Here is a 22,165-nt window from a genome sequence, read left to right as displayed (position 1 = left end):
GCATGTTTAGTTTCAATGAAAGGATGGTGATTGTCTGATCTCTCCCTCCCCCCCCCCCCCAAATCTTAATTTTGGTTATTCAAGGTGCATTTGATTGAGATGTAGTCTTCTCCGCAATAAATAGCAGCATGATAATCCTTTGATCCAGAGGAGTACTCTTTCAGTTGTGCAATAATCCTGTATGTATAAGCAGCATGAGGCTGACATTCTAAAATGGGATCATCTTAACACGTACATGTTGCTTTGGCTTGATGACTTCGGTTGTCTGTCAACACTGCATAGTGATATCAGTTTCATGCTGCTTTCACTGCCATGCCTCCATCCTACACCGGATGCTTCGTTCAGTGAAGTACTTGGAATTCTCTGCGAGAGACCAGTAGTGTCTGTCCACAGGGAACTTCTAATACTATACATCCCAAAGTCTGGGATTGATCACTGTGATAGCTGTAGTATTATACTTCTAAATCTGTAGTGCAGATGAACTCTGGGTTCATCTGGAATTTTTGGCAAACAGGGAGCCTTGGGTATCTCCAAGTTCTTGATTTTATTACAAACTGGTATGCATCAATACACATAAGCATTAGGGATGGGTCTGAACGTTTCTCTGTTGCCTTCATCTCTTTCTGTTTTTAATCTTTCTTCTCTGACATTTCTTTAAGGTACATGGAGTTTTTCCCCATCCCTTCCAACACCACCTCTGACTTCTATTTTGAGAAGAGTGCCAATTATTTTGACTCGGAAGTAGCACCCAGGCGGGCAGCCGCACTCCTTTCCAAGGCCAAAATAATCACCATCCTCATTAATCCAGCCGATAGAGCATACTCATGGTACCAGGTAAGGCATTGGGTGGTGGAGGAGTTGGTACCTCTTTTCTTAAAAATATTATGAGTTTTTGCTAGGGCATTGAACAATGGGTTGAGAGCTATAAATTCTTACCATTTTTTTTGTTACTTGGTGGAAAAAAAGTGGTGTACCCTATTCTGACAAAAGTGGATGATGTAGTTTCTTGCCATGCTTTAAAAATTTTGATCGAGTGCACTTTATTTGTAACATTGCATGCAGAATGGCAATATCTTTATTAGGTCAAGCTTTCAAAATCCTCAGATCTCTTCATTAGCAAGATTTTACAAAAGTGCAGACTGAATCTTCATTATAAAAATGAATGTGCACCCTTTTAATTATTGCAATTACTGAAATGAATGCTTAACTGGAGTCTTATACATACATACATACATACATACATACATACATACATTTATCCCAGGTAAATGAGTATAAGACTTGCTCAAGAAACAAGAACTGATATTTATTTATTTTTATTTACTCCATTTCTACCCTGCTCTTCTCACTCAGAAGGGGACTCAGCGGCATTACAAAATTGGCCAAAATTCAATGCCACATTTCAACATACATAGCAAATAAACATAATAAAATAATAAAAACAAATAAGCATACAATATGATTAAAACAGTTAAAACCATTAAAACAGCATAAAACATATGACCGCATTCCTTTTAAAAACATTCCAACCCCCTTTCTACCAATATAGTCTTCTTCTCAGTTTCTAAAACAGTTATATATGCATAATTAGAATGGTTGTTACATGTCCAATGTGGCTGAGGGACCCATTTCAGTATGGCAGACTTTTAAAATACAGTCTTTTGCATAGTCTTCAGTTGTGCTGAAGACTTTTCACACATAATTTTATAACCCAGCAACAGTTCATAAAATGTTTGTGTAACTATGTCACACCCTGCTGAGCTATACATCTATTTTTACTGAGAATTTTATAAATGCATTAAAATTACAAAAATTAAAGAAAGGAAAAGGAAACAAGAAAGAAAGAGTAAAAGAAAATAGAAAAGTAACCCCAGTCTTCTTTTTGATGGTTGTATGTGCATATTGTTATACGTACCTCTCCCTCATATTCACACCTCTCAGTATAGGAGCTCACAATAGTGCAATGGGTTAAACCCTTGTGCCGACAGGACTGCTGACAGAAAGGTTGCCGGTTTGAATCTTGAGTGTAGAGGGAGCTCTGTCAGCTCCAGCTTCTCATTCAGGCACATGAGAGCAGCCTCCCACAGGATGGTAAAACATTTGGGCGTCCCCTGAGCAACATCCTTGCAGACGGCAAATTCTCTCACACCAGAAGCAACTTGCTTCTCAAGTCACTCTTTTTTTTTTTTTTTTAAGATTTTATTTAAATACAATAACAACTTACAAAATAGACAAAACCCAAAACAGTGAACATTTTACAAACACATAACCCCACCACCAAGGCCTGAACAAGTATAATTTCCTTCACCATGTATTTATAAATCAGCCGTTAATCAAATGTCATCTCCAAAATTCCTGACCAACCAAATTCTGTTGTTTTCCATTTTCGCTCTCTAAGACATATTTAATAAAGACCGACCAGTATGTCTCAAAATCCGACCTGTTAATTTCCCCCCTGAATACCCTCATTTCCATTGTTAGTTTATCGTTTAAAGCTACATTCCAAACTTCCCTGTACCATGCATCCAGTGTTAGATTGGTTATTATTTTCCAGTTCTTTGCTATTATAATTCTTCCCACTGTGAGCAAAATAGTCACCAATTCTTTCTTAGTTATTTCTACATTCAGCTTCGTGGTGTCCATTAATAATGCTAACCTAGCATCCGGCATAATGTTTAATCCTATAATGTTGTTAATTTCGATAAATATATCCTTCCAAAAATTCTTCACTTGGGGGCATTCCCACCATAGATGAAAATATGTCCCTTTGTGTTTGCCACATCTCCAGCAGAGGTTACTTTGCTTGCTATCCATCTGATGTTGTTTGACTGGCGTAGTATACCATCTCCATATAACTTTGTATACATTTTCTTTTAATCTTATTGATAGGTTCTTGGCCACTCTCCACTTCAGGACTCCTTTCCAATCAAAATCTGTCAGAGGCCCTAGGTCTCCTTCCCATACGTTTTCTAACTGCTTCAGCCCTATTTCTTCGCCAATTAATCCCTTATATATTTTCCCAATTAATCCTTTCCCCATTATTTCTTTGTTTTTAAGCTTGCTTAACCATTCCTCATATTTATTCAGTGCTCTACATCCGGGATTTTTACCTAACCAGTCCTTTCTCCAATTATACAGCTGTTGCCTCTCAAACCAATTCAAGGCACCTTGTTCTTCTAATTTATTAAACTTGCCCATCGAGTTTTGTATCCATTCCTTCCAGGAAAGAGCAGTTTCCCCCTCCACTAATTTTTTATGTTTAAGTTTAATTCTTAGGTCTTCTGGGAAGTTTTCCAGTACCACTATTGGAGTTAGGGGGGAAACTCCTGGAAATATCTTATTTTTTAACTTAACCCATGTCTCCATAACATCTTTAGCCAGGTTATTTTTACACCCCTTAATTTCTTTGCCTATTTTTGACCTAAAAAACATTTCCCCATAATCTCTGTGCCAGCATTTTCCTTCCACTTCCCGCCAGATTAATTTAGGTTCCGAAAGCAGCCTAAACACCCCCTTTATTATATGTGTCTGATGGTAGGTTTTTAGTTCTGGTATTCCTAGTCCCCCTAATTTCTGAGAAATATACCATAAGCTTCTCGGTAGCCTAGATCTTCTACTTCCATTACAAAATTCATTGACTAATTTCTGCCATTTTTTAAGATCAGCCTCTGGCAGTTTAATAGGTAACATGTTACAGAGGAAGTTAAATTTAGATAATATTTTCATTTTAAAGATTGCAATTCTGCCGAACCATGAGAGATTGAATTTTTTGTATTCTAGTAGCCTTTCTTGAATTTCCCTAAATAGTCTATCAAAATTTAATTTTTTTAACTCTGAGTAATCGACAGATATTGTAACTCCCAAATACTTAATTTTGTTTCTAATCTTGACTTTAAATTGATTAATTATTTTCTCTTTGTCTTTTCTCTCCAGGTTTATTGCCATTACCTCCGTTTTCTTCCAATTAATTATTAGGCCTGTTATATTTCCAAACTGTTTTAAATGTAGGTTTATCCGGTCTAGTGCCCTATCTGGATTTCTGACCGTCAAAAGTGTGTCGTCTGCAAATAAGCTAATTTTGATTTTGTTGTCCACTCCTATTCCCTGTATTTCTTTATCCTTCCTGATTGCAGAGGCTAATAATTCCATAACTAATATAAATAGTACCGGAGAAAGAGGGCAACCCTGCTTTACTCCTTGCATGATACTAAAGGGTTCAGTACTTGAGTCATTAATTATAACTTTAGCCCTATTTTCCGAATATATTTGCTCTATTATATGTTGGAACCCGTCTCCAAAACCATATTTTTTAATTAATGATTTCAACACTGTCCAACCCACTGAGTCAAAGGCTTTATATATATCTAATGCAATAATGCCTACTTGAGCTTTCTCGTTTTTTGCGTTCTCTATAATATTTATCAGTCTGCGGACCAAGTCAGACATTTGCCTGCCCTTAACAAACCCACATTGATCTGGGCTAATATAATCCTCTATGAAGTTTTTAAGTCTACTTGCCAAAATTGCCGTAAAAATTTTTGCGTCTTGGTTAATTAGAGAAATAGGGCGATAAGAGTCTAATAATAATTTATCTTTGCCCGGTTTAGGTATTAATATTATCCTAGTGTGTTTCCATGAATTTGGTATGGGTTTTCCCCTTAATATTTCATTGAATAATATCTGTAATTTGGGAACTAGAAATTCTATATAAGTTTTATAAATTTCAGCTGGAATACCATCTTCACCCGGTGATTTACCCTTCCTTAATTTATGTATTGTGTCTTTAATTTCCTCTTGTGATATAGATTTCTCCATTTCCTTACTGTGTGTCTCACTTAATTTCTTATCTAAGTTTTGTTCCAGATATTTATCCAGCTCAGCTGTATCCACTTCTGTATTTCTGTACATATTAGAGTAGAAATCCTGTATCACTTTAATTTTATCTACCATTCTGGCACTTACAATGCCATTACTATCCTTGATACATCCAATCTCCCTTCTTACTTTTTTAGTCTGGGCTATTTTTGCCAGCAGTTTTGAGCTTTTGTTATTATATTCAAAAAAGTATCTGTTTGTGTACATCATATCTTTTTTAACTTTTTCTATATCTTTAGCCTCCAACTCTTTCTTTAGTCTTGTAATATTATTTATAATCTTCAGATCCTTTGTTAACAAGTACATTGATTCCAGTTTTTTTATTTCTCCTATCAGTTGGTTCTCTCGTTCCCTTTCCTGTTTCTTCCGTATGGCCAAATATTTACTAAACAGTCCTCTCAAAACTGCTTTCATTGCATCCCAGAGCACCTCATATGAAGGGGGTTCCCTTGCATTCAACTCCCAAATTTCTGCCCATTCTCTTAAAATATTTTCCCTTATAGATTTATTGTTAATAATATTTATATCCATCCACATTCTTTTTAGAGGTTCATAATCAGTTTGGTAATCTAATATCATGTTCACATCTCGATGGTCACTTATAGAATTTAAATTTACATAGACATCTTTAACATATTTTACTAGGGGTGGTGTTATGAATATATAATCAATTCTAGTGAACACCTTGTGCACTGCTGAATAATATGTATATATCTTTTCGTTCCCTTTCATTATTCTCAGTACATCCTTTAAATTATAATTATTAATCAACTGAACAAAAGCACGCCTCGCTTGTAAATCCCCTCTCTTTTGTGATGATGAATCCAGTTCCTGATTGAATGTTGCATTAAAATCCCCTGCCACTATCATATTGTCTGTTTGTACTTTTCTCATCCTTTCGTCAACCCCTCTAAAAAAATCCCTTTGACCACTATTTGGGGCATAGATGTTCACCAGTACATAGTCCTCATTATTTACTGTACCCTTAATAATCAAGATTCGCCCTTCATCATCTTTATCAATTGAATCAATCTTAAATCCCACTTTTTGTGAAATCAACACTGCAACCCCCCTGGCTCTAGCACTTCCAGATGCCTTTATATAATGCTCTACCCAATTCAAATGAATATCACTACGTCTCCCTCCCTGGTGGATCTCCTGCAGACTCAAGTCACTCTTGACATGAAAAAAGTCTCAGTATTACAGCATATTCACTTTCAGTAGTCTATTTACTCTAAATATTAGAACCGAAAATCACCAATTCGTGTTCATTTTTTCCCCTTCCAAAAAATGTATAAGGATTTTCAGATATTTAAGAAATATCATTAACAACATTTTCCTAGGTTGTTGTAGGTTTTTTCGGGCTATATGGCCATGTTCTAGAGGCATTCTCTCCTGACATTTCGCCTGCATCTATGGCAAGCATCCTCAGAGGTAGTGCTTGCCATAGATGCTGGCGAAACGTCAGGAGAGAATGCCTCTAGAACATGGCCATATAGCCTGAAAAAACCTACAACAACCCAGTGATTCCGGCCATGAAAGCCTTCAACAATACATTGAACATTTTCCTACTCAAACCAAACAATTTTTCCATTGTTACAAAATTTGTCATATTTGATTACTATTTCTCAAGTTCAAGTAGTGTTGGATGCTCCCAACTTTACTCATTAAACAATCTTGCTGCCTTGTTCATATGTGATAATAATCTTCCATTTCCATTTTCTCTTTCCCAGCTGTACATCCATTATTCCAAGTAGAAAAGTTCCAGTTTGAATTGAATGCTAAACTTTAAAATTAATAAATATGACTTAATATTACTCATATTTCAAATATACATTAAATGAACATGTCCCTGTTGCCATTGCTTAAATAATACACTGGATATCAAAGCATAAACTGTTTGAAATACAGGCAAAACGTTCTTTTTCATCACTGAAATCCTCCCCAACATTGATATAGTTAATCTATCTTGACAATCGTTTTCTCAGTTCCACTCCAATGTCTTATTTTAATTATTTTAAGTCCAAATACAGTCCACATTTGTGTTGATTCATGTGAGTGACTACTGGCCCATGAAGAAGTTGTGTCGAAATGCAGTCTTGGGGCTACCACTTCCGTGGCTGTGTTTTCTCTCCCACAAGACACACTAAAGTGTTATCTCTCTCATAGCACCAACGGGCACATGATGACCCAGTTGCCCTGAAGTACACCTTTCATGAGGTCATCACAGCTGGGCCTGAGGCCTCTCAGAAGCTCCGGACACTGCAGAATCGCTGCCTTGTGCCAGGCTGGTATGCCACCCACATTGAACGCTGGTTGAATAATTTCCATGCCAACCAGGTAAGTGATGATTATCAGGTACTCTGTTCTTCTCAAAACATAGAGGGGAAAAGGGCTAGTGTTTGAGATGGCAATTACTTTATGCCATAATCTTCTTAGGGCTGGTTTCTGTTTACTGGAATTTTGGCAGAAACTTACTGTGGATCCTGCATTGTGGTTCAGGTCTATAAAGGAAGGAGCGGTGTGAATTGGGTAACACATGTGATTCTATCCGCTATCAAGGTTGTAAGCCTTTGAAGACAACTATCAGTGGGGGGAAGAAAGGTTCTTCAGTATGTTTTCTGTGTATCATGCATGTGGAATCTGCACCTATGCAGAACAACTTATGGGAAGCTTCTAGATAGTTTAGTTTGAGTGGTAGATAGCTAAGTTTTAGCAGCTACCCTGCCACCTCCCTTTGATCCAGTGATCAGCACCATTTCCTCAGTTTGTTATCCATCTTGGTAGAATCTATCAGATTTTTTAAAATCGTGTCAGAAGCGAATTTAGAATACACTGCAAGTTGTTTCTGGTGTGAGAGAATCAGCCGTCTACAGAGACATTGCCCAGGGGATGCCTGTGGGAGGCTTCTCTCATGTCCCTGCATGGGAAACTGGAGCTGACAGGCGAGAGCTCACCCTGTCTCACAGATTCAACATCTGACCTTCAGGCCAGCAGTTCAGCCAGCACCCATTGCGCCACAAATAATCTCTAGATGTAACTTCTCTGTTTTCCTTTTTGTTGTGCTTTTCTGATGTGTCTCTGCCTGGTTTTCTTCTGGCAAATTTGCTTACCTATTCCCATGTGTGTGAAGCACAAAAGACTACAATAAAGGAAAATGGATTACTTACTCCTAACTTGTTATTTGAATGGCCATTCATACAATCCACTCTTCCTCTCTTTGGTGGTCTATCGTTGGCTTTTCATGCTTTGCCGTTGGGTCAGACAACTGAGTAAAGTGTAAACTGAGGAAATAGCACTGATCACAGGCACTTAGAAGGGAGGGTTGAGCTAATGCTAAAACTAACCTATCTAGAAGATATGGATGGGCTACTCTGCACAAGTATAGATTCCATGTGTGTGAAGAACAAAAGTTGTAAATAAGTAAACTTCTTATTGATTTAGCCCCCTTGATGGTTTCTGTTAAAAGAACAGGCAGTGTAATCATACATAATCTCCTTCCATGTGGATCTAGCACAATCATTTATAGGAATGAAAACAAATTATTGGTATTTAAATTTGGAAAAGTCTATGGGTTGTTGTAAGTTTTTTGGGTTGTATGGCCATGTTCTAGAAGCATTCTCTCCTGACGTTTCGCCTGTAGCCGAAACATCAGGAGAGAATCCTTCTAGAACATGGCCATATGTAAAAAATAAACGTTCACCTGGACAGGGGGGACAAGCAATCACACCCACTGTCCTTCAGCTTACAGGGTTATCGTTCAGCTGGACACTTCTTTGAATAAAGATTGTTAACTATAACAAGGGGGAAAGACTCTCTTATCCCACCTTAGTACTATAACTTTTAAGTGACCAACTGTGATGTAGTTGTAGACCGATGTATTTGTTAAAATCACTGCCACCACCTCACTTAAATGGGTCTGAGGAAAACCACATGTGTGAATGTGAAAAATAGGAAAAGTTATATTTAAGCTCTTTGTTCTTCTTTAACCACTGCTACTTTTGCTGACTGGACTGAAAGAAATCTTCTTTAAGTTAGCTGAGTTGTAAAGGTTGTAATAGACTGAGGCAGACTCTAATTTGAAGGTGAAATAAGAAACAGGTTTATTTTGAAACTTGATAAACAGATCAACTCTTAAAAGAGTGGTACAATAATCTTGATGCAGTTCAGTTCTTGAGGCTTAGCTGGTTTTAAACAGGCAGTCTTACTTAAAGGCTTCAACTTTTGTTTCACAGTGAGTTCCTTGTCCCCACACTGATCACTAACTGACACAGTGTGTCTTTGAGCACAGTACACAAACTGCCTCCTAGAGCAAATCAGGCTTCCCTTTCACTGTCCCTACTCTGACCAGTGAACCAGGATCCTTTGCCTATCCCTTGCTCTAATTTCTCAAGGCTCACACAAAAGTCTTCCCTCCCTGCCTAAGATCTCCACAGCTCTCTCTTCCTAAAATATACGTCTTTACTCCACGATGTCTAAACTCCAACTCCCTTATTTGTCAAATAAGCCAGCCTTTTCCCCCTCTAAATCCTAACTCCACCCCTGACTGTCCTAACCAATCAGGAGTCGGCTGACTCCTCCCTCCTGCCTCTGGCTCTCTTGCCTAACCCAGAACATGTCAGCTACTGACTTCCAGGCTTCGGCCTTCCTGCCAAAAAGGTCAGTTTCACTACACCATACAACCCAAAAAACCTACAACAACCCAGTGATTCCGGCCATGAAAGCCTTCAACAATACTAAAACCTATGTTTTATGGGCAATGAAAAGGGACATGCTGAACACTTCCAAAAATCCTGATTCAGGCCACGGAATGAGAAGGTCTCTCTGGCTTGGTATGCTAAACACTTGAGAACCAGGTTGTTGCCATTCCTGTGTTGGTGAGGATTTTATGCTCTTGCATCATTAACTTGCATCTTGTCGACAATGTGTCTGCCTGCACAGGCATATGCTTGTGTTGATCAGCATGCTTATCTTGATTAGAGCCTGCAAAGGGACGTTTAAATTGCCATTAATGATGTCATGGAGAAGGAGAAACCGAACAGATAAGTCATGAAGACACACATGTTGGAAATCCTGTACTTAATCTGCACTTGAAAGCTTTTTTCCCATAAGTGCAAGTTGATTTAATGTTCATGAGAAGATCATGTCACAATAAGGTTGAAAATAATCCACCTCATTGGAGCTTTCTTCTACACGAACACATTTTGGATAGTTTTCAAATATTTTAGAATAAAGCCACAGGAAGGATGCATATGCTTCCTGTTTATTGTGCACAAGGGTGTTAATCATTAAGTGTTTTCTTAGCTTCCTTGATACTTTGTATTGGATAACACCAATTACATTTTATTATTTTAGGCTGGTACATGGTGGTAGATAGCTTGTACTTGATGTTCATTTGAAAGAAAAAGCATATGACTTTGAATAAATTCAACACTACTAGGAACACTGGCACTGTCTATGTTACATGTATACTATCTTGTCAGATGATTTCTGTTTTTGACATTTAATCAAAAATGGGGTAACAGGAATCATGTTTAATGGGCACATTGAGATTAACATTTGGCAAGGTTTTAAAAATGATATAATAAGAGCTCTCATAAATGACAGTTTATTGAGATAGAGACTACATGTGACTTAGAAACTGCCCACCACAATTTGTACTCCAGAATCCAAAATTATCAATTTGAGTGGCTGAGATAGCGACACCTTTGCTTCCTGACAGTACAGTGTATACATACTTTGTTTCACGTACATTGAGTGTTAAACTCCTTTCAGGACAGATGTGCAGGGTGCATAAAGTAAAGGTAAAGGTTGTCCCCTGACATTAAGTCCAGTCGTGTCTGACTCTGGGGGTCAGTGGTCATCTCCATTTCTAAACTAAAGAGCCAGTGTTGTCCATAGGCACCTCCAAGGTCATGTGGCCGGCATGACTGCATGGAGTGTCATTACCTTCCCGCCGGAGCGATATCTATTGATCTACTCACATTTGCATGTTTTCGAACTGCAAGGTGCATATATAACATAAATGAATTAAATGTTTACACTTGGGTCCCATCTCTAAGAAATCTCATTATCTACACAGATGCAAATACAGTTATTCCAAAATTTCAGGGGGTGGGGGTTAAAAACTCCACACACTTCTGGTCCCAAGCATTTTGGATAAGGGGTACTCAACCTGTATAGTGGAGATGGATCGTTATACTGATAGTGAGTTAGCAAGAACTGAAGTTCTTTCCCTTGGATCCAAATTAAGAAAATGCCATAGATATAGCTCCGTAATATAAGTAGGCTTCAAAAATAGCAGGACACATGGGCAAGGGTGCTATAGTGACACACCACTTGTCTAGCAGTCCTTTGCTCTCTCGCACTTACAGAAGGAGGATGAGACTGCTAGCCATGAACTGCCCGTTTCTCAAATGCACTGCTTCCAGGTGGGGGCAAATGTCTGTGAAGCTAAGTCAGTATGGGAAGTCTGGCTCAGACGTTCATTACAGGCTCCCACGCTGCCTTGGCTCTGTGGACACCACTGGCGGAAAGCCAGGTTTTTGACAAACCGGCAGCTCACAGCTGGTAGCCGGCTCCTGCTGCTTGTGCCATGGCTTTTCCACACTGCCCCTGCCGCCCCCTCCTTTTTCAACATTGCCATTGCCTCTGCCTCTACTAGTAGTGAAACTCTGTCCCTGGAGCTATATGATCTCAGCCATTGTTCCAAGTCTGCCATAAAATTGTTTGCTGTGGCATTGGGAAGTAGCATTTGTTCATGAATGTAAAGTAATTACTGACCGTAAGGCTTTTTTTCCTCCCTCCAGCCAGCCCTGTGCACTTGGGACTGGATAAAACAGAAATGGAACTAAACATGCAAAGCCCGGGTGTGTTGCTTCTGTTCTGCTCCAGTGAAGTGAGCAGAAGCTGGGTCATTAATTGTTCCTGCTTTAGCTCTTTACCAAGTCTGAGAAGAGGAGACAAGCCACCTCTGTTGTCCCAAAGGCTCTGTATTAGTGGCTAAGGTTGATTGTGCTTTGAACCAGAGTTGAACCTAAGGAGATTTATAGGGCATTTCTTTCTTTTCTACCCTTATTCTTTCTCTCTTCCCCTCTTTTTCAGATTCTTGTTTTGGATGGCAAATTGCTACGCACAGAACCAGCTAAAGTGATGGAAGTAGTCCAGAAATTCCTCGGCGTGACAAACATCATAGATTACCACAAAACTTTAGCGTAAGTCTTCCCATCTGTTCCTTTTGAGCCACTGCAGTCTGTGAAAGTACATCCTGAAGCCTGTTTGACTTGCTGCCTAGGTTTCTCCCTCTTGCCACAGAGGAATCAAGAACTCTAACTTAGGAGAAACTGGAATATGGATCACATATTCTTTATAAGTGTAAAAACTACACCAAAACTTTCATAAAACTGCCTGTCGAAGGATAAGAGATAAATACATTCATTCTGCTCTAGTTTTAGACATGATAAGACAGGCTTTTTCTTCTTATTTATTGTCTCTAAACATAGTATAAATTAGATTAAGTGCTCCCTGTACAGCATGGACCATGTGACTATCTGTGGTAGAGCTCTCTGAATGCCTGCACATAATTTTCTTTCCATACTTTTTGGCAAAACTGTACACAGAGCGCACATAGATAGGTGGGTTGGTTAGTGGAGCAACAGTTAGTGATAGAGGAGGTATTGTCATTTTTTTAAATTGAACTCTTCCTCTTTTTTAAAAAAACAAATGCTTTTAAGGTGTTTGATTTTCTCTACAATAACTTCTACATGTTACTCAATCCACCTGTTCTTCCAGTCCTTGAATACTATCCCTCACACATGCGTTAAACTGGCTCATATCTATATTTTTCTACTCTAATGCATCAAAATAGCCTCTCAAAATAAATTCAAAACCCTTAACATACTCATAAACTTGTCTTAGTCTCAAGGTTTATGTCTTAATTGTGATTGTTGTAGATGAAAGGGTTTTTAAAGGACTGAAATGTAAAAAGTAATTGTAAATTCAACATTTAATGTATTTGTAAAAGCTGACTGCAATAAGTGTGCGTCAACTTTTTGAGGGAGAGTGGAAGAAGGAAAGTGATGTAATCATGTATCCAGTACTCATTAAATCAGGCAGTCAGTCAGTCAGTCAATCAATCAGTGTGATACTTCCAAAGTTAGTAAAAAGGCAGACTTAATGCATGGTAATCTCCCCCACCCCCCTCCCGGCTTTCGATTGCCATTGTGGCTTTTTAGAGTTGTTCTGTAGATGAGCTTAGAGCAGAAATATTACAAAGTAACAAGTAATAACAGACTAGATCCACATAATCCATGACTAATAACATACAACAGATACTGAACATCTCCACTGATGTTACCGCATGTAACTGGCTGCAATAATAAAAAGTGTTAAATAATTCTAAGTTGCAGAGAAAGAGGGCAAGGACAGTTTGGGTATCACTGTCTGCTCAAGCTTCCTTGTGGCTTGTTGCTTTTGTAGGTTTGATCCCAAAAAAGGATTCTGGTGCCAACTCCTGGAGGGAGGAAAAACCAAGTGCTTGGGCAAAAGTAAAGGACGGAAGTACCCAGAGATGGATTTAGATGTAAGTATTGTACACCTTGCAGTGGTAAGACTGGAATTCTTCCTTCTTGTGACCTTTTGGACTTCTTGGGATGATGGATGAGCCACTGAACTGGCTCATCTGAGTTGTGCAGAACAGAGGCCTCATTCACATTCCAGGATTCACTGTGAAAGATCCCCCATTCATATCAGGCTGTCTCTCAGTGTTGGTAGACACCTGAAGGGATTTTCCTGGTAGCTCAGATTTTCAGTTATCCTAGTTTTTAATCAGCTGTTGGGTTTCCCTGATTTTATTTTTTAAACAATGCTATTAGTTTTAGTTCTTGGTTTTATTGTATCTGCCTTTATTGTAAACCATTTTGAGATTTTAAAATGAAAAGCAATGTAGAAGCATTCTTCAAATGCAATTCTTTAAACATAAGGAAAAAAGAAAGAAGGAAAACTACTAAAGCTTGAGACGATTCTGTACTTCTTAAAAAAAACCTGAACATTGGGGATTTTGGGGAAGAAAATGGCAATCATAACCTTTTTTGAAAAGGAAAGATGATTCCATATCCTTTTGGCAAATGTGAATCCCCCTGAACATCTGGAGACAACTTTTTGAAAACCACTAGGCAAGAAAAGGCATGACCTTGCTAGAAGTCAACCCTTTGAACAAGTAATATTCACAAGCATTCATGTAATGGCACACAGGTAACTTAGCTGTTAAACTGAAGAACCATGTCTTTGAACTGCCAGGGACAAAGACATGCCACTCCACAAAAATATATTTGGCTAGCAGAGTTTTAAAATGTTTCTTTGAAGCTGAAATTGCAGTAGCAGTTGCAATTGCCCAAAACATATACTCTCCCTTGAAACCTCTGTTTAAAATATGCACTCAGAGACGAAAAACAAAGTCTTCTTTAGAAAATAAGATATTTTGTTTACTCACAAACATCTTGTATTAATTCACCATACAGGCACATTTCTTATTAAAGTTCAGTTATAGATAGGATGTAGTTTCTCTGTGTTGAGAACACAGAGCATCATTCTTAATCAGTAATCCATAGTTCAAAGTCTTTAAGTATACATCTTATTAAAGTCCAAATTTTATCATTGTACTCACCTCTTCACACTGGCAATGAAGATCCTCATAGTTAAAGCAATGGTATTCACCATAGTCACCTACGGATGTGAGAGTTGGACATTAGGGAAGGCTAAGCGAAGGAAGATAGATGCTTTTGAACTGTGGTGCTGGAGGAAAGTTCTGAGAGTGCCTTGGACCGCCAGAAGATCCAACCAGTCCATACTTCAGGAAATAAAGCCTGACTGCTCATTGGAGGGAAGGATATCAGAGGCAAAGATGAAGTACTTTGGCCACATCATGAGAAGAAAGGAAAGCTTAGAGAAGACAATGATGCTGGGGAAAAGGGAAAGAAAAAGGAAGAGGGGCCGACCAAGGGCAAGATGGATGGATGGCATCCTTGAAGTGACTGGATTGACCTTGAAGGAGCTGAGGATGGTGACGGCCAACAGGGAGCTCTGGCATGGGTTAGTCCATGAGGTCACGAAGAGTTGGAAACGACTGAATGAATGAACAACAAAACTAACCTCTTCTCAAAGCAAACATAGTAAACTGTTCCTTCATAAGTCTAAAATTACATCTGCTCCCACTGAAGTTCAGAAACCTATTGATAACAAAATGGAGTCTTGAGTCTGAACATGATCAGTACAATCACATGTCTGTAACCCCTCCTACACCAAAGAGGTCAAACTGGCAAATCAACACACACACACAATACAGGTTAGCAAAGATATACATTAACAAACAAATAGTGAAGACTTGGAGGTTGCTATTTCCAAGAGGATTAGGGTAGAGCCAGTCAAGTGGATTCTTTTCATCTTAACTTCACATGCAAAAGAGTGACAGATATAATTAGTTTGGCTCATGAGCCATTTCCAAAATGGTGGTCGAGCTGGGTTGGGAAGATGTACATGATGCCATAACATGCATGAGATTCCTTTGTTCAGGGGTTTACTATGGTGGTATTGGTCTCTACCAACCAAATACACCTCCCATGGTCTTCTTAGGAAATATGAATCGGACCAATGCTGGAATTCTTCTGTGTTTCCAAAACAGTTCCTTTACTCTTCTCTTCTATCTTTGAGCAGAAAACCTGCTGTTGTTTCATGATACTTAGCTCTTTTACGGCTACTTCACATAACTGTATTCAGAGTTGGACCTTAAAAAGCTACAAAGACTCACATAACAGGGAACTGCAGCTGACTACTGCAGTTGAGTGATTTTTTTTTAGATAGCCCACCTCTGCATCAGGGTCAAGGGCCCTTTCAGCTGTTATTGAATCCCATTTCCCATTGTCTATTGCAAGAGATGGTGAATTCGAAGTTCAACAACTCCTGAAGGATTATAGGTTCCTTTATTTTTTGTGCTCCACATAATGCATGAAGTAGCCCTTAAAGAAAGGATATTTTGAGCAATCAAATGGGTGTTTGCCAAGATGAATATTCTTGCTAAATATTCTCTAGGCAGAATCTGAGCAGGAAAGCTGCAAAGCACTTGAGTTGATTCCATTTCAGCAACCCAGATTCAACCAGCCAGTCCTTGTCCACAAAACTTTTCTTGGGGTTTGCATAGTTGGTGGTGACAGTTCCTTAGACAAGAAGAATTTGATGGAACACTTGTCATTGCATGGTTATTTGAACGGAGAAACACATATGCACTTGCAAGGTTTGGACAGTTTCGCAATTTTGTGCTTGGTGTCCCAGAGTTGAGTACAACTTGCATCATCCTTAAGGAACTGGCATTTGCCTACTGGGGTGTTATAGGAACAGTAGATCAGTCCCATGTTATTGGCAGGATAGGAGACATTCCAGCATCACTATATAGCATACTGGAACTTTGCAAACCATGTGACCAGAAGAGCTGGTGTGCAGGAAGGTGACTTTGTTGGAACCTGCAACTTTGGTTTGGCTCTTATGTGGATTAGGATGGGCTGGCAAGTGAGGATGGGGAAATCTAGCACCTGTGAGTGTCCAAATAAACCTCTCCCAAATTGTATGTGTTAGTGGCTGTTGATTGGCCATCTATCATATATGTGGTCCTCTCTGATGCAGAATACATGACATAATCAATGGCATTTTGCTAACTTATCTCTTTTTCTTTCCATTGCAGTCGAGAGCTTTCTTGAGAGACTATTATAGGGACCACAACATAGAGCTATCCAAGCTACTGTATAAAATGGGCCAGACGCTGCCAACGTGGTTGCGAGAGGAACTCCAGAATACTAGATAACCACTTTGTATCTGTCCTGTATTGAGCAATAGTAAAGTGAGTCCATGGTGAGGATCTCAGAAGTGTACGCTGAGACAAAATGACATGATACAGTGTGGGATGTGCAGCCAGGAAAGAAGCATTTTGAGCAATATCCACTCAAGGTTGTCTGGTGGCAAATGGAAAAATGATCCCATAGAGTTAACATTGTAGCTTGGAAGAAGTCAACCACCTGAAACCTGCCAGAGTTAAACACTCGCTATGCCCCAGAGGCCAAGCCACCATCACACAGATCTCTTCTGCCTTCCCTAGGAGCAATGCTTTACTGCTAGAATTGAGGCTGCCTCCTAGTCTGTAATGCCACTTCCTGGTGAAGAGAATCCATGATGGATCTGCTCTTTTCTCCACACTTCAGTCCCAACATCTGATACAGTATTACAGCCAGAAGTCTCCTTCTCCTCACATGGCGGAGTTATGAAAATGGCATTGAAGGACTCACCACAAGAGCTGATTAGTAATAGTTCTTGCACCGTATCAGTTGAGAGAGGGACATCATAAATAATATGAACTTGGAACCAGATGCAGGCCCTCCTGCAAGCTCGGACCTAATTATGCAATTTGGACTCAGACTGAGACTGGACTGAGATGGTGTTAATGGAGTACAGTTCTAAGCAAAAAGAGATGTTTTGTTTGTTTCATTTTTTAAAAATACAAGGTGACTTTGAAAGACTTTGGTGCTGGCAATATTTAGATTATCCCAGATGGATTATTTATTTCCATCTTCTTATTTTAAGGTTGTAATTGGGTAAAGGTGGGGAGGAATATGGGTGGGAATAACCATTCATCTGGCAATGTGCTTAGTGCAAGAGATCTTGCTCCAGAGAGTTATTCTGACATGTCCTTCTCACATCTCTCTGTCTACATTTTAAATACAAGTTAGTTCCTGTGGTTGAAGATGGGGATTGTTCAACATCTTTGTTACTTCTAGTACACATGACCTACCAGCTCAGAATAACAAAATGTTACCCAGATTTGAATTATGTGTGTTGAAAAGATTGCTTACAAACAGTGAAGTTCTAAAGCATCATAATAGCAGTCTTTTCTGTCTTAAGCTGTCTTTTGTGGGGCAAGGATATGCTGGAGTTGTGTTTCAGGTAACGGGTTTATTTTACTCTTTTTTATAATTGAAGAGAAAAGTGGTCTTTGGATTAGTTGATATGCTGGCATGATGTCCTTGTATGAGAAGGATGTTAAGGGTTGAGTCTGTTCCCACCAGTTGAACTGAATCCTCTCTTCCAGTATTTCCTATTGGAGCTGGAACTGAGAAAGCCTGTTAAGATAGCAGCTGTAGTTTGTGTATATATAATTAATTTACAAACAGGCTGTGGGTGGTAGTGTCATTCATATAAAACTGAGTATATGAATGAATTCTTGCTCATTAACATGTTAAAGAGAACAACAAATGGTTTTGTCACTTAACCATTCAGCCATTTGGAACTGGGAAGCCTGAGATGTTGGAGGAGTCAAATAATTTTCAGAAAGGCGCCTCAGTGGTGGGATTCATGTTCTAGAGTACAGCAGTCCTTTGAGACCAACCCTCAAATAATTCTGGTAACAACCAAAAAGATCCTTGATAGTAAAGCCAGTAGAATAGGCTTGCTAGATCAGGAACTAAAGGGTAAGCATAGAAAATGTACTGGAATGGGGAGAGGGGGTTTATTGATGTTTATCTCACCAGATCGCCTTTGTGCTATTGCTTGAGATCTACCCAAAAGCATCTAGCTGGCCATTGCTGGAAACAATATGCTGAACTGGCTGGATCCAGATGGTGTTCTCTTTCCTCCTTTCTCCTATGAAGTATCCTTCATACTAGCTACCATCTGATGGTTGCCAGTTAAATACTGTCTTCCCCTCCACTGTGCCTGAGTGCCATCTTGTGGGTCAGCCCAGAAATTACAGATGGCCTTTCATTTTTTCCTCATTGCTTTTGTTTTAAACAGCTGTATCAATAAGAGAGATGCAACTGAAATAGAAGAAGCATTTCGGAATTTGAATTGGAGTGGTGATAATGCTGTAGCGACAATGCCTCTTTGTTCAAAAATAATATTTCACCTGTGGCCTTCTATACCAAGAGACTTTGAAAATATGCTGGCAGCAAAAAGATGTTTTCTCTCCAGGCACATAAGTCCAGATGAACCACTTTTCCATGTAGGAAGACCATAGCAAACTGCACTGAGGTAGGGTTTCCTACATCTGATATATGTACGGAGCAGGAAGGAGGTAGGTGCATTTGAGCAACTACCGCTGAGATAACTTCAAGCCCACCCTAGGAACTTATTATATGAATTCTGTATATATTCACAATGTGAAAGGTGCTGGATCGTCCACATTCACAAACTGAGCAACTCAGCAAAGGTATTGTAACCATGACTGCTAGAACAGAGATGCTCCAGCCTGAGAAGAGTGAGAAGGATCGTTCATATATTGGCCATGCCCTGGTGTGTTTACGTTTGAGAACCTTTTCTTGGAGGAGAAGATATCTGGGTTTCACTGATTTTCCAAACATACTGCTGGATTGGCAGTAATTCTCTGAAATCAAGTTTATAATCAGTTCAACAATGTCTTCAGTTTAGAGCAAGAGATGGGTTTAGTGAATTGGATTCTACACAACACTTTATGCTCCTTTACCCGTGGAATGTAAGAGATGGCGACTCCTTAAAATCCCAGTCCCATTCCTGACCTGGTCATCTCTGTGGGCTCCCCTCTCAGATGTGTAAATGGATCTCCTAGCCTCATTTGTCTGTCTGAAGGATGAGTACGAAGGCCCTTGGGAGAGTCCTCCAAGAAACCACTTTAGCAGATGAGCTGCAGCGGGCATTTTTCATGCTCATGCGTACTGCTGTTTCTGTCTTTCTTAAATAACAAAATGATGTAGAAGTCTTAGAAGCTTAATGCTAGCTCCTGAAACATGCATTCTACAAATGTATGGCATCACATTGCCAAAGGGACAACTGCAACTTAAACAGAAAAAACCCTAAAGTTACACAAGCTCATTGTTTGCGAAAGTATTAATTTAAACTCTCAAATGCTGGTGTGATTTAGCCAACACTGCATGAAGAGAAATTTGCCTCTCTCACTTGGTCAGTCGGTCAGCGAGGCAACATTTCCCCTAGCTGAACAGACTTTAAGAAGGACAAATGTTGTTTTATTGCAGTGCTTTCTTTTTTTCCATAATGAAAGGAGGAGCCCTTGAGGGGTTCCCATTTTTATGTTTGCATGAGATTCTGTATGGTTTCCCATTGGCTGAAGGGTATCTTCATGGTGGGAGGGAGGAAAGAGGTCGGAATACTTTTAAGAGTCTTTCTCCCATATTTTTAATCTGTACTTGAACTCATTTTGGGTTCAGAAAATTGTGTCACTAATGTAAGGTCCTGTTGAACTAACTGCTAATAAAATGGGGTTATCTGTTTTTAGACATCTGTGTCACTTGTTTTTCTCTTCTACCTTTTGGAGAGTGAATTTGAAACAGAGGAATATTATCTTACTATAATTTGCAAGGACCTAGCAAGCCAGTCAGTCTTTTTCAATCAGTAGTGAGCAAATTGCAAATCCAGGACCGCATCTGTTCCCCAAGGATGTCCAGCCCCTCCAGATAGGGGAGAAAATGAAAAAATTCAAAACAAAGTGGTGGAAAAAACAAGCTTTCTTTCCTGTTTGAAATGCATTTTGTTACTTTGTATGATACACATAATTGCTATATAATGATACAATTATGTTTGGCATAATATCATAAAAGTAACAGTTAAGACAATAGCAGAAAAACTTTTCTAAATTATCTTGTTTTTGTTAAGGCTGATTTTGCCACATTATTTAGAGTCAACAAAACAAAATAAATAGCAAAAATCACTGACATGAATAAAACAGATAATTATTTTGTCTCCTAGGTTTTCACATTGTCAAGCAGACATTAAACATCCATTCCCATTCCCATTGTAAGAATAAAAGTTGGGAACCAAAAATTGCAATTTGTATTATTGTAAAGTCTTCCTGCTATATAGTTTTTCTTTGTTTTCTTCCCCCTCCCCTGAATTTTCACATTGCTACCTGGCATTAATGGGTCCCCTAGTGATGCAGCGGGTTAAACCGTTCAGCTGCTGAATTTTCTGACCGAAAGGTTGGCGGTTTGAATCCAATCCAATTCAGCTGAGGTCAAAAGAGGTGACTATTTTTGGCTCCTTATATTCTGATGAAATCCCACATCGTTATTAAAAATCTAGTGCCATGAGTTAAATTTTCACTGATTACTAAATTCTACAGCATATTGTGAACCACAATCCAAAATAGAGTATATCAGATGTATGGGAAGACTGAACTTTCCAGATCAGACATGCCTTGTGAGAACTGTAATGTTCACATGATCCAATGTGTAAATTGAACCACCACAAAACAAAGGTGTCACTATTTCAGCTAGCCATATGGACAGTTTTGGATATTTGAGTATTCTGGATTTCTGGATAGCAGATGTTCAACCTGTATTTAATAAGACAAGTGGTTAAGTAAGTAAATAAAATAATAAGACTATAGGTAAAACAATTCAGGTAAAATTAACTAAGATAAATGATTGGATCAGAGATCAACTCAAACCTGAACTCTCCCTAAAGGCCAACATACTTGGTCATGAATGACCATGATCAAGGGTCCGGAGAACAAGCCCTATGAGGAGTGGCTTAAAGAGAAGCCTGCAAAAGAGAAGACTGAGAGGAGACATAGCCATGTATAAATATGTGAGGGGAAGTCATAGAGAGGAGGGATCAAGCTTGTTTTCTGCTGCCCTGAAGACTAGGATGCGGAACAAAGGTTTCAAACTACAGGAAAGGAGATTCCATCTGAGCATTACGAAGAACTTTCTGATTGTGAGAGCTGTGTTCAGCAGTCGAACTCGCTACCCTGAAATGTGGTGGAGGCTCCTTCCTTGGAGGCTTTTAAACAGAGGCTAGATGGCCATCTGTTGGGGGGTGCTCTGAACGCGATTTTCCTGCTTCTTGGCAGGGGGTTGGACCGGATGGTCCACGAGGTCTCTTCCAACACTGTGATTCTATGACTATTGGTGAGCTGGCTGTCCGAGATCTCTCATTCATAACTAACACGTAGTTTCCATTTGGTTAGAATTTGAACAATAAATACTACCTTGAATATATTCAGAAGTAGCCATTTTTAAAACCAGCCTTTGTTGTTGGTAAAGTGTATTTTGATCTGAATGGCTGCCTGTTAACACTGAACAAAGGCATCCCCTCCACAAGGTGGCAGCATCAGCTTGGGAAAAGAACGATTGCCACAACTTTTCTTAGGATGATAAAACTTTGGGTGCAGTCTCATGTAGCTGTCCATTGCCATTATGTGGTTTTCTTACATTTTTGCTTACATTTTGACTGTACCATATATTGGGAACTTACGTGAGTA

General features: G+C 39.1%; 1 protein-coding gene across 2 annotated transcripts in view; it reads left to right on the top strand.

Moving 5' to 3' along the window:
- The window catches only part of NDST1 (N-deacetylase and N-sulfotransferase 1), a 111,615-nt gene extending 91,435 nt beyond the window's left edge, over positions 1 to 20,180 (top strand). For both annotated transcript variants that reach the window (XM_060765450.2, XM_060765451.2), the window contains exons 11-15: positions 660 to 834; positions 7,045 to 7,215; positions 11,980 to 12,089; positions 13,354 to 13,456; positions 16,607 to 20,180. In XM_060765450.2, the coding sequence (XP_060621433.1) occupies positions 660 to 834; positions 7,045 to 7,215; positions 11,980 to 12,089; positions 13,354 to 13,456; positions 16,607 to 16,726 (679 nt within the window). In that variant the 3' untranslated portion in view covers positions 16,727 to 20,180. The remainder of the gene's footprint in view (positions 1 to 659; positions 835 to 7,044; positions 7,216 to 11,979; positions 12,090 to 13,353; positions 13,457 to 16,606) is intronic.
- Positions 20,181 to 22,165: the final 1,985 nt, after the last annotated feature.

The sequence above is a fragment of the Anolis sagrei genome, chromosome 2, assembly GCF_037176765.1.
Source record: "Anolis sagrei isolate rAnoSag1 chromosome 2, rAnoSag1.mat, whole genome shotgun sequence".
In the NCBI taxonomy this organism is placed as follows: Eukaryota; Metazoa; Chordata; class Lepidosauria; order Squamata; family Dactyloidae; genus Anolis; species Anolis sagrei.
The sequence above is the reverse complement of the archived record's forward strand: the minus strand, read 5'-3'. Positions and strand labels throughout refer to the sequence as shown.